Source organism: Tigriopus californicus, chromosome 9 (genome assembly GCF_007210705.1).
Source record: "Tigriopus californicus strain San Diego chromosome 9, Tcal_SD_v2.1, whole genome shotgun sequence".
NCBI lineage: Eukaryota > Metazoa > Arthropoda > Copepoda > Harpacticoida > Harpacticidae > Tigriopus > Tigriopus californicus.
Genome location: NC_081448.1, coordinates 4,567,677 through 4,580,963, shown reverse-complemented (window position 1 = coordinate 4,580,963; position 13,287 = coordinate 4,567,677). Strand labels below are relative to the sequence as shown.

The window sequence follows — 13,287 nt, the reverse complement described above, 5'->3', positions numbered from 1 at the left end:
GAACACGGCCAATTTCCTTGACCAACGGATGTTCAGGGGTAGCTGGTTCCAATATTTGACGGAGCGAGCAAAAAATGAGTTTAAACCCAGATTTGTTCGCATGAAAGGAGGCCTGAGGAGATCTAGTTCAACCCCTCGCGTCGAATGGTGGGCAATGTCCTTGGCGAAATTAAAACCAAAGTGAGTGGTTGGGCCCGTGTTCCAACCATCCATCAAATCGTTCACAAGTCTGTACGTTAGGATCAAGTCGAGCTTCTTTCTGCGGTCTGCCAGAGATTTCAAACCCAAGGTTCTGAGACGATGTTCGTAGTCCTCTGTACTCCTTGGAAGTGCCATACGGGTGAAAGAAACTCCGTTGTATAGACTCAATCTTTAGGGCATCCCTGACGAATAAAGGATTGGTGACTTGGCACGCGTAGTCAAGCGATGGTCTAACATAAGTTTTAAAAAGCTTGGTCATTACTTCTTGATCCCGGGTTGTGAAATTTCTTCGAATCATCCCCATCATCCGGAATAAAGGATTGGTGACTTGGCACGCGTAGTCAAGCGATGGTCTAACATAAGTTTTAAAAAGCTTGGTCATTACTTCTTGATCCCGGGTTGTAAAATTTCTTCGAATCATCCCCATCATCCGACTGGCTTTCGTTGTCACTGTAGCACTATGAGTCGCAAATGACAGTTTACTGTCGACCATCACACCAAGGTCTCTCATGACCTCAACTCGCTCCAGCACTTTTCCTCTTACAGAATAAACAGAATTCAATTTCTGCCGGCCGAAACGAATCCATGTACACTTTTTTGCGTTGAAGGACATCCCGTTCTCCATTGTCCAGTCGATCATTCTATCTAGGTCTTGTTGTAGTCTCTCAGTTTCACAACTGTCATTAATATGCCTGAATATCTTCGCATCATCGGCAAATTTCAGGATCCTGGTTTCTCCCAAGACAGCAAGGTCGTTGATGAAAATTGAAAAGAGTTGCGGGCCTAAGACGCTACCTTGTGGCACACCCGACTTCACCTCTTCCCAAGACGACTCTTTACCGTTGAGGACAACCCTCTGCCTTCTGTTCAGGAGCCAATTGCCAATCCACCTCCTCAACGACCCACCAATACCGATCCCCTGCAACTTGTGCAATAGTATTGAATGGGGGACAGTGTCAAAAGCCTTACTAAGATCGAGATAGACTGCGTCAACGACCCCACGGACATATTCAACATGTTCTAGCATATTTGTTGTTGTGGACCGTCCTTTACGAAACCCATGTTGATCATCCGACAAAATATTCGCCTCATCCAAATATGCATCAATATTTTCTTTGACCAAGCCTTCCATGATTTTACACGCAGTTGAGATCAGAGAGATGGGTCGGTAGTTTGCAGCACTTTGTTGGTTGCCTCCCTTAAAAAGGGGGTATAAATTTCCACTTGTCCAGTCTATGGGCACAGATCCCGTACAAAAAGATCGGTTAAACAAAATGGCTAATGGGATGGCCATTGCCATACCCAACTTCTTTATAAGAGTGGCGGAAATTTTGTCCGGGCCACTAGAATTAGACGGCTTTAAGCTTTTAATTCTACTGTGAACACTTTCGACAATAAAACTCAGGTTGTTCAGTCCTCCGGGTATCCTTTCAATGGTTGACGGGAGCTTTGGAACATTAGTAGCCTGATTATAAATGGATGAAAACTGTTTGCTCAGTATCACCAACTTCTCAGCAGCCTCTTTGTGAAGAGAGCCATCACACTTTCGAAGAACATCAATAGTTGGAGTACTTTTCTTGACCGAGTTGACATAGCCGTAAAGTGACCTCATAGAACCCGTACTACAAAGGCCTCTCTCATACGTCCGTTTTGCCTCCAAAACCTTGGACGCCGCTTCTCTCTTGACCGTCTTGTATTTTTCTTCATCACGCCCCAGACCCGTATTCTTAAATCGGCAATAAAGTCTCGACTTTTTCCGTACCAATGCCAACACATCATTCCTCAACCATGCCGATATTATTATATAATTAACTAGTTCAATGGCCAGGGTTTCGCAATAGTCAGAAATTATTGAGAGATCATTCCGCCTACAGTATGATAGAGAATGATGAATTAATAATCCAACTCCCTTACCTCTGCGGCTGGTCCGAGTTTTGAACTCAAAGTTATATTCTAGGAAGGACAAATGTGCTTTGCCTGCTTGCCACACCTCTTGTACAGCGACAACTCTTGGTTTTTGTGTTAGTAAAGAATCTTCTAATTTCAATTTGTTTGCTAAGATGGATCGGACATTCACTGAAACTAATCACTGCTCACCCTCCTCCAAATTGTCGCAGTATCCGAGGTCATCCAGGACGGACGAATCGCCCGGGCATTCCTCATTATCATTGACCGAGTCGAATAATCGGGTGGAGAGATCGAGGCTCCCTAAGTCATCTCCCCTCGTTGGTCCTCCGCGTCCGAGTACTTGCTGTGGATAATGATTCATTCAGCCACTTTATTAGATCCTCCCCTGCCTCTCACACGGTTTTTGGGGTCATTGAGGCCCGATTGAGCTGGGCCCTCGCTCACACACAAATTAGGATCATCGCGTTTGGCCGTGGATCTAGATCTCGTCGTCATAAGAGGCTTGCTCCCCTCATTACGAGGTTCAGTTCGTTGACACTCTGGTTCCTGTTGTTGGTGGTGGTCTGCAAACTCATCTTGGACTAGTAGCTTGTCTTGTTCTTCTTGGTCTCCTTCTCCATGCTGTTCTTGATCTTCTTCTTCATGTTCACCTTCTCCTTGCTGTTCTTCTTCTCGGTCTTGATTCCCGTCCTGTTCCTCCACCATGTTGACGCCCTGCTTTCCCTCCTCCACAAGTTCTTCCCGGTCCTGGTGCTGTCTGGAGAGATGGTGGTAGATCCTCCCTTCACCTGGGATAATGTTAACCAAGGGGCATTCCTTCTTCATATGGCCCTCAGCCCGGCACCGGAAACAACGCCGTATTTGGTCGCGATGAGAGATCCAGATTTTCTTCGATCCAACCAGCGCTCTCATATTTCCATTCGGGATGCCTGGTAGTCGCCTATCATGGAAGTCTTCAAAGACCTCGTCACTAATGGTGGACTTGAGCTCCGCAAAGCTAGTTGTAGCCTTTGCCAGTTCTTCTACGGGAATTTCCCCATGCACATTATGGAACCTCAAAGCAGAAAATCTCTGGGCCCCACGTACAACACACCTCCAGTTCATATCACCAAAGGAGCAGGAAAACTCGAAACCATTCCCATATCTTGCTTTGACATCTACTTCGTGGTGCGTGTGAATCCTCACGGTCGCACTAGCCGTACCTCGAGATGTCATGATAGCGGCAATCTCGCTTTTCCTGATCTTCACATCCGTGAAGACAAAATCGACCAAAACTGACCACGGAAGAAAGGCCTCAACCTGGTCACACGAGTATTCAACCATGACCGTGGCATGCCTTCGGTTTCTGGCCTTGCTAGCAGCATTGGCATACGAGGTCGTTGGCACTATACCGACTTCCGGTGAGGTCGCCACAACTAGTGGTTGCCTAGGTACTTTAGGAGAATGGACCGTCATCTTGGAATACACCTCACACAATTGGGAGGCGTGTAGCAAAATTCGCCCAAAACCACACTCACATTTGCCCCAGACAAAAAACTATCGGTAGTAATCCTCGTTAGAGAGAAAGAACGATGGTTACACGTACCTGAAGAGCACTTCAACATGCGACCGTTCTCACTGAACGCAGAACCTGCTCCAATGAAGATGATGAAGAGGAGAGGACCAAAATGGAGCTCTGAGGAACACCCGACTTGACATCATGTATGACACTAAGGGATCCCTCAACCTTAACCAATTACTTCCTACCGGACAAGAAACTTCCTAACCAATTGAGAACCTTACCTTGGATCCCAATCTCATGGAGTCTGTTAACTAAAGACCATGATCCACCTTGTCAAAGGCCTAGGCAAAGTCGAGATAAACTACATCAACTGATTCATGGCTCTCTAGTCCCTCAATAACCTGATCTATATATTCAATCAGTTGGGTAACCGTAATAAAATGTGCTCATCTTAAACCCCTTGTCGAAGCCAGAGGGCGGTTCTTTGAATCGCGTCTAACTCAATTGACACATGAATTAGTCCACGAATTAGTCCACAACCCCACTTTTGCATTCTTTGAATCATGTCTAAATTTGGTCGCGACCAATTCATGCACTAATTCATTGGCCAAACAAGACAAGAATTAAACGGCAAGAATTGACCTCCTAATTCGCCGCTAAACTGAAATGCCAAGAACCATGGCTAATTTCCCTGTGCTTGATTTTTATGCATTTCAAACAGAATTGGAATTGAACATTTAAAGCATATTATCATCATTATTATAAATCAAAGTGAAAAATAATCAATTAAAAATTTGTATGTTTATGCTTATGCCCCATACGTAATTAAGAAAATACATTTCCACATGGTCATCCATATTCCACGAGGTGAGTGAATTGGGGTCCTCTGAGCCACACTCCAGCGCTTTGGCAAATGCTTAGTCTTCCGAATAAGGAAAATGTCAGAGAACTTAAATGATAACGAATGCCCTTGAGAGAGCCAAGGAAAATAGATTGCTTATGAAAACACCTGTACATATTTTGCAAGATGATGGAGTTATTGAAAAATCACGATTCCAACTAGATGGCTGGCCACAAACCTGTGTGCTATTAAAGCATGGAACTAAACAATGTCGAATATCCCAAGCTTTTTGTAGAATACCTGACAAAAGTTCCGTTTTCGGACATACAAACAAGATTTCTTAAAATCTCTATATCAAACAAAGGTACCTATTTTTGACGGTATCGGGAAAACATTCATTCCTGTTTCAGCCAACTTTCCCCCAAGTCTGGTCACCCTAGGTTAAGATCTTTTTTTGATTTAGTATCCTGTTTTTCCCACGAATTTGGCAGGAAAATTCAATGTAGCTCTCAATCCAATAGGTCAGTGACTAATTCACTGCCAACTGAACATGAATTAGCCATGATTCAAAGAACGCGAAAAAGTTCGTGACCTAAGTCACGGCTAGCTAACGGTGAACTAGTACGTGAATTAGTGCATGAGCTAGACGCGATTCAAAGAACCGGCCTCTGGTTTCTGTCATGGAAATGAACGAGACCTGCCTATCTAAAGCTAGTTCCTCAAGAACCTTGTTCTTTGTGCTATCCTTTTTGGAAATAAAACAATGCAAATTCAGAAAAGGCCATTTTACGGGCTGATTGTCCTTCGATGGATTAGTGCAATCAAATCTTTATTGTTGATCAACTTTTCTTTATTAAATCCATTTTCTACTGAAAGATGAATATCGTCGCTGCCTCCGAGGTTAGTGCCTTGAAAAACAGGCCTATGGTCGCGAGCTGTTTATTTAGCAATTTATCATGCCTCTCCCACATTTCGCTTGAGTTGTGTGACATTGGAAAAAAGGCCCCTATAGTATTGGGAATTACATTCCTTGTAGATGTTTGAGAAGTCTGTGAATAAGAACTGTAGGGAAAATGTCTTGTATGATGGCACTTGTGATGTATTTCAAAGATTTGTGTCGTTGCTGCTCTTGGTATGAACTCGTTCAATTCCCATGGGTATGTTCCGAGTTCAAAATTACCCCATTTATTTCCTTCGATGCGTTGTACGTACAATGTCCATGCTCCAACGAAGTCTTCTAACCATTATTCCATCAGCCCTAAGGATTACCTCCTCAATAACGAGTAAAAGAAATAAATACAGTAAAAAAGCGTGTAGTTTCAACAAAGGAAAAGCAATACAGGAATGATTTATGTTGGGAAAAATAACAAGGATATTTTACACAATGAGGATCCTAATAAAAGATAAGATTGAAAAGGTGTGAACTAGGCGTAAGCCTCCCAAGTTACTAGGAACTAAACAGCTGCCAACGGAGATACGATCAACAAGTGTTAAAAGTGTCGACGTCTTTTGGCCCCAATCTAGACGTCGAACGTTATACCTACACTGACAGAGGAGCCAATAGTTGCAATGAAAAGCGAGTTCTTTGGACAATATAAGAGCCTTAATGTTTATTTTGCACAAAGCTTCCATGGTGAATATTCTTTTGCTCGCATCTCTCTAAACATTTTACACCACTGATGGACTCAATTGGTTATTCTCTCGTTTGCTTATTTGTTTGTAATTAAAAAAAAAAAGTTTTGTTTCAAAATATTTCCTCGCTTTTCGAAACCAGCTCTGTCTTGCAAAACCAACACGACTTGAATGGCAAACCAGCTATGCTTCCCTTTTATCATTTTGTCGGCAGTGAGTCTGGAATTTGCACTCAACACCAAAACAAAATGTTTTTCCTGTCTCTACTAATGAATGAGCAAATCAGGACAAATGAGCCGTGTCAACTTTTTGACTCGTCAATAAAAACATTGGACTTCTTCTTTTGGCTATAGCCAAGCCTTATTTTCAGGGAGTCCAAGAGTTTGAAAACAAGATATTCTTTACTCTTATTTCACTCCCTCCACTGTTCAGTATCCATTGACTGAACCGTTGGGGGAAATTTGCACACCTACTTGTCTTGTAATTTGAAAGGGTAAGCAATGCAATACATCTAGCTGTTGTTTTACTACGAGATTAGTTAATCGTATTTTTTTGTTGTCCCCACCTCTGGTTTTCTTCTAAATGAAAAAAATGAGACTAAAACCTGAGAGGAAAAAATGATTTTCATGAAAGCTCTTATTCCTTTGGTCACGTCTCTGATACCTCTCCATTTAAAAGTGGGGGAGGAAAGAATCCCCGGAACACTTTGGTGATCAATTCGCCAAAATCCACATTTATTGAAATCCATAATAAGTAATATGTAAGGTTAATACAATGTGGGATTACAACTCACCCTGGATGGAAAATGAATAGATCAAGAACGTTGGCCCGAGTCGAGCAAGTAGGTTAATTAAATAGCTTGGGTCAGTTTGAATGGCGACCTTCCGTCATTAATAAGAATTTCTCAGAGAGTGTGGCTGATGATAACGAATCTTCTAACATTTTCAAAAATGGATTCACACATATGATTGATTAGCATAGCCTTCAGTGATGACAAGAGAAAGAATACAAAAAAACCTGCTCTTTTGAAATCAGGTTTCGGTCAGATCTAGCAGTTCTTGTATCATTTTGATAGGTACAACTGTTATGCACAATGTAGATGAAATTCAGACACAATTTCATCAAATTCTTTGTGAAGATATTTCCCATTTAGACGACAACATCTTTCAACAAACATCTTGCAAACAATAACTGAACAACCGTACGTACCCACTTGGACCTTCATTCTCTTTAATCAGATAGAATGCACATTTTTAAAGCCTGTCTTTCATCACTTCTGTTTAGGCTTTCGTAACTTTCATTCAAGTCGTTCAATCGCTTTGGCTTGTTTCTTAACGAAGTCAGAGGCAGCTCTCTCGCTCGTGCTGTCATCTGAATGATGGGTGTCCCAATTGAGGGATGTTTCCGCTTCGTTTTCACAACCAACATTAATTATTACCTCACCCTCGGGAATGACCGCAGGTTCGCCCATTTCAGGTGTTCAAGCAGCATCCCATGCTGTAGTTTAAATAACGCAAAAAAGCTTGGACTTGGCTAGCCTGGGATCGCACCAGGATTCTCAAATTGGAAAGCGGTTGCTCTACCAATATGATACCCTAACAAGGCTAGTCATTCAAACGTCTTTTACCTAGAAATATTTATTCTCGCATTCTACTTTTTCAGCTTCTTTCAAGTGGATTGTGATTGAAGCTATACTCCCCCGACTGCCACTATCAAGTCCTGAACAACCAACCATAAGAAGGTTCAAGAACACTCTTTATAATTCAAACATTTTACCGACATCGGTTATATGAAATGATCTTGTTCTGAATCAAAATATATTCTCTCATTTTTATCCAATACGACTCGAATGCCATCACTTGTGTGGGAATGGAACCTCTCAATATCAAACAATACAATATTGTTACTCCAAGACACTGCTAATCTTCACATACAATCTGAATGACGATACTCCATGTAACATTTGTTCTTGTTTTAAAAGGGTCTAAAATAAGAAACTGTGCAATTCTTGCTTGGATCCAGAAGACAAAGATATTGCATATTAAAGAGTAAAAACCATAAGGCGGAGGAAATAAACTGCACAAAAGCGGAGTGAAATGGCACAAAAAATGTCAGATGCAGACACGCTTTGCAATAAACTCAATTTACCTTAAAATTATCCTCTATGATGACAAGTTTGTTGGTTGTGACCCAAATGCGAAAATCTGGGGCAGCCGAGCAGTTTAACGGGCAGTGCAATGAGACAAAAATATCCTCACAAGATGTCGTGGGAGCAAATCATGCTGTGGAAAGTAATTCTTAAACCCGTACAAGATGGCTCTCTCACAGGACTGCAATAGCTAAACAAATTTCAATGAAACCAGTCAAACGTGGTTTGAAAGTTTGAAATCATAAAGAAATTTCTGATAATAGCTGAGTTTAAAAAAACTTCCCGCAAGAAATCTAAAAGTGCTAAAGAATTAATAAATTCCAATACCCTGTCTGAAAGCATTGGAAACACATTGCTAATTTTTCTCTATAACTATGATCAGATCAAGATGGATTAAGCCACTATTGGAATCATACAGTTTTGTACTGCTTTGATTCGTTTCGCTCCAAAATGGCCATCATACCCGTTGTGGTCAACACGTTGGAAAGTTGCAGAGTTAGCTTCTTAGCCCAACTCTTTGAGGTGTCAGCCTTGACGTGGTGAAGGTTCCAAGACTTCCCTTCAACCAGGAAGCAAGGTAAAGAGGATTGACATCATTAGACTAGAGGAATACATTGACATGTCCCAGAAGTCAATGTTCTTGCTGAGGAAAATCAGGGCCCCTTTGCTGCATTGGGCACGTCTATTACTAGGATATTCTGGTCCGAGAATTTCTCCGTGACCCAGCGGATAAAGCTCATGGTCAGGACATTCACGCAACTGATCACTGGGAGTCTGTAGCTGAGTGGGAAGCAGATCATGCCATTGGACAAAGCCGATCCTCATCACTCTTGCCGCCACGTGTCATCTGGTTGTATGGGTGGGCCTGGACTAGCAATCTGCATCAAATACGACCATCCAGTCGTTTTTTTCTGTTGTGGAAAGGATCAAAAGGATAGAGGGGGAGACGTGGCGTAGCGGTTAACGCAGTTTACTCACATGAGAGAGGTCCCGGGTTTGATTCTCCTCCCCGACCATTCTCGAGGAAACGTTTTGACGCTAACCACACCCACAGATGGAAAACCAAATTGATACGGACATGACCCAGCCTATCGGAATTCTATACGGATGATGTGATGGCTGGCTTCGCTGGCCGGGCGAGGGTCATCCCCTCTGACCTTAGCTCCGGCCAAAATATGCAAAAACAACTCCTTTAGACTTTAAAATATGCATATAACTTGGTCAAAATATGCATGTAAAGCCAAAATGTACACTTTTGTATGCATAAAACCAAAATCAGTGATTCAAAATGAAGAAAAAAACCGTTAAAAATTGACAGACAAGCACCTACCAAATTTCACCATGATCCTCTGGACCTCGGCAATAAATTGATCATTGAGAGCGTACTTGAACTGGACCCCTTTGCTCTGAGTACCCTATCTAGGGAGACACTCAGAATGAATATATTTTAGAATGCACGACCAGGAGTTTTCTTGGGCCCCTTTGCTTTGTCTAGCAATAAGACATTAAATCACAACATGGCACATACCTAATCTTGGGGTAGTTGGAATCTCTCCCCTTCTGGATTATACACTATTCAATGAAGTGTTTAAGGCAATAGTAACCTCACTATCCTCCTCATGTGTATTTGAAGATTTTCTTGAGGTTTTCAAAATTAAAGCTCAAGACTTACGTGGGCTTGGGCCTTTATTAAATATGCATAATAATTTTCTTAATCATGTTCGTTAACCGCAATATGTAAAACTTTATTTCATTTTCATTTCAGACCGTTTTTGCATTGATTGGTCGTACTTGTGACTTTATCAGGGTGGAAAATGTTGGTCTTGGATTTTGCCTTTCACGCATTCAACCAAGAAATCAGCAAATTTTGGAAAATTTGACTGCGGCAGCATAATATATGGACAACCCTGCATATTGAGTTTTGAGGGTTACACATCATCATTCTAAGGATCTGATATGTATATATATGAGCACGCCCTAAATGACGCTCCAATTCATCATGAACAGTTTACTTGCTTTGTCGCCTCTCTTCATCCTGCTTACGTTTATCGTCATTGAAGGTAAGTAAAGTTGTTTCTGTTCTGTGACAAACTATATCAACAGCACAGTTTTTGATGACTTCTTTGGTTATTGGGGGCTCACACTGGGTTCGAGGGTACAGTTTTGCAATTTTTAACAATTTTGTTTTCACTTACGTACTGTCATATCTGGCTGAAGAATCAAATAATTCCTAGGGGCAGGTTTGCCGGCCTGTCAGAAGTTGGAGGCCACAATCGACCAACCAAACAGCCATTTGCAGGCCAATAAGCCCTCAAAAGTGGCTACTTGGAGACCGCTTTTGGGATTACCTTTTTCGGCAGTTGTAGAATAGTTTCAATTAGTTTCAATGCATCTTTTGGCTACTGTTATCGTACAGTTACTCATTTTTATATTTTAGGTGAAGGATCAGAGCTTTATAAGTAGAGACGTAAAAAATAGTCGATTAAATTTGGCAAATTAGTGGGACCCAAAAGGTAGTTAACTTGAAAACGCTTTCCTAAAACTTCCAAAATCAAACGGTCTTCCCCTCAATCTGGTCAACCTGAAGAAATTACTAGCAAATTACTTGGAATTTATTAATGCTTATGTGAAGCTTTCCATCAATATCAGGTTCAAGTGGTCTTGGAGAGAAAGCTTCAACACATATCAGAAAAGACATGGCTAAGTGCCTTTACAAAGCGTTTTGTTCAACCCATAACTACAATTCTACTCCGTTCAGATTTGAGCTTTGTTCGGACAACTCCCTAGCCATGGAGTATGCCCTAGCTCACGATCACCCTGGTTTGAAACATTACAACGTGATCTCTACGTCTGCCATTATTATTACTTTTTTGCGTTTCGTTTCTTTTCTACTCTTGTAGCGTTGAAGGAAGCAGGAACGTTCGAACGAAAATAGAAAAATGATAAAATGGAAGAAATGTGTGAAAACGGCAAAAAAGCTGGAAAAAGTCGATTGGACCCTAAATAGTCGGAAAACGTGTTAAAAAAGCTGTTCGACTTTATTTTACAGCTATAGTTGTAAGCCAATCTTGCAGCAAATAGTCAGCAGCACATCTGTAATAACAAAATTCCACCACAAGAAACTCTAAAGCACGGATCTCGAGCAAAAAACTAAAAATCCATAGATATACAATTAAGGTTCTAATCCACACATAGAACTTATTATCAATTGATTTGACTTTTATGTTGAATGTAGACTAAATAGTAACTCAAGTCGAATAATGGGAATAACTGCCCGGCGTTTTTGTAATTTTTCTTACTTTCAAGATTTTGCTGATAACAGTTTCAAAATGATGGATGAGCAAACTAGATGTTCTTCATCTATTTCACAATATAAAGAATGAATAGCTTGACGACTTTCAGATACAAAAGATCAGATCCAAAACGGCTTTGATTGTTTCGCAATGAACAATTATCTGGCCAAGAACAGGATTCTGGGCTATTTGAGCGGGATTCCGGATACTTTTGAAAGGGTTATTTTGTTTGGGACTTGGAGTCCACTAAAGACTGAGCTCTTTCCACCTCAGAGTTGTCCCTAACTCAAAAAAGACAACTGATGAACAAATGCAAGCTCTTAACTTTGAGCAAAGACTTTAGCAACGATATTCATCAGGTATATTGTCAAATCATTTTGTTAAAAGATTATGTTCAAAAATTCTAAGTACCTAGAGTCTTGGCATAGCATGGCGGAAAAAGTTTAGTTATCTCATGCTATAGTATCAGCGAGCGGTATTACCACGAGGCTGGTAAATATTATCACTTACAAGTGAAAAAGAAACGCTTTCACTTGCTAGTAGTGCTGAGGCGAGTCCGGCAAAGGTCAGACTCGTCCGAGTCCTTTGAATTTTGAGCACTTTGCCGGATTTGCCGAGGCCAGCTATCGACTCGTGTCCGGCAGCATTGGGACTTTTCACATTATCAATGTTCCACCATTCAAAAACCCATTTTCAAGAATGCATTTTGTGTCAAACTGTATGATGTTGTGAAACAGGGCAAGATACAGGTTTTCCAATGGAAGAAGAACTGATCAATTTGGGGATTTACTTATTTGGCATTTTGACAGGCTTGCCCTTTCTTCAAAAGTCCATGGTAAAGCTCACTAACACAAAATATACATGTATTTAGTACCAGTATTATCCAAAGACAAGAACGTGATCCGGCAGCCGAGACTTTGCAGGGTTTGAAAGACTAAAAAGTTTGTAGTCTTCAGAGTTTTGAGTGGTTATGGGAAATAGGGCGACAACATATCTAAATGGACCAACATAGGATTTGAACCTGAAAACCAGGACAGACCATCAAGCCAAAGAAAATGTACCCCAGGTTGGGCACAATAAATTTACAGAACTTTGCTTCAGTTGTTGGATCTGGCCTCAGAAGCTTGACCCGACCCATCAGTTGTATGTGCATGGAAAAGTACATGATGTAAACGATACAACAAACACAAAACCCAGCTCAACTTTAACAAGACGGATCATGGGATTTTATTATTCCTATTATTATAAATATTATTGCCAGCCACTCCAACGACCAGGATCTTATACGGAGCACGGTATAGGCGATATTAATACAAGTTTGTCATTTATAATGTTCTGGGAACATAAAAGTTTCAAGGCGCGGCAACGTAGTATAAGGTAGTGATTCAAAACTTCTTCGGAAAACTCTCACAGTTTCAGACGATATCAGTCTAGTATCTTAAGCATTCCATTGATTTATCACTCTGATGCTAAAAAAAGCAGCTTCGAACTTCTAGCCGAGCTAGAGGTTTCCACAGCTCTTTGTTTGTTAAAGCTCTTGCCTTTCTGGTGGTCCGATCAGTGATGAAGGCAAAGCGAGGGCAAAGTATAGGGACTTGGGGAATAGAGTATTTTATAAGTCATGATCAGATCAGTTATTTGGCGTCTACTGCATAACGAATCGAGACGTAGCTCGGCAAGGCGCTCTTCGTCAGACATCCCCTAGAATCCTGTCAGCATTTTTATGAACCGTCGTTGAATTCCTTCAATCTTCACAACATCA

General features: G+C 41.2%; 2 protein-coding genes across 3 annotated transcripts in view; one reads left to right on the top strand and one right to left on the bottom strand.

Annotated features, from left to right (window-relative positions):
* Window positions 1-2,287: 2,287 nt before the first annotated feature.
* Window positions 2,288-2,814, bottom strand: LOC131886654 (histone H3.v1-like). The gene is made up of 2 exons (XM_059235051.1): window positions 2,506-2,814; window positions 2,288-2,452 (listed from the first exon to the last, which is right to left on the bottom strand). Exons 1-2 carry the CDS (start codon window positions 2,812-2,814, stop codon window positions 2,288-2,290), a joined length of 474 nt encoding a protein of 157 aa, XP_059091034.1.
* A 7,382-nt stretch (window positions 2,815-10,196) lies between these two features.
* The window catches only part of LOC131887078 (uncharacterized), a 54,644-nt gene continuing 51,553 nt past the window's right edge, over window positions 10,197-13,287 (top strand). The window contains exon 1 of one of the 2 annotated variants that reach the window (XM_059235571.1): window positions 10,197-10,292. In XM_059235571.1, coding sequence (XP_059091554.1) covers window positions 10,214-10,292 — 79 coding nt within the window. In that variant the 5' untranslated portion in view covers window positions 10,197-10,213. The remainder of the gene's footprint in view (window positions 10,293-13,287) is intronic. The other variant, XM_059235574.1, reaches the window with a different exon arrangement.

Excerpts from the sequence above, each read along its gene's own strand:
- LOC131886654 (XM_059235051.1), bottom strand. The coding sequence starts at position 2,814 with ATGGTGGAGGAACAGGACGGGAATCAAGACCGAGAAGAAGAACAGCAA. Across the intron at positions 2,453-2,505 it reads TCAATGACCCCAAAAACCGT|CAAGTACTCGGACGCGGAGG; the intron begins GTGAGAGGCAGG and ends CATTATCCACAG.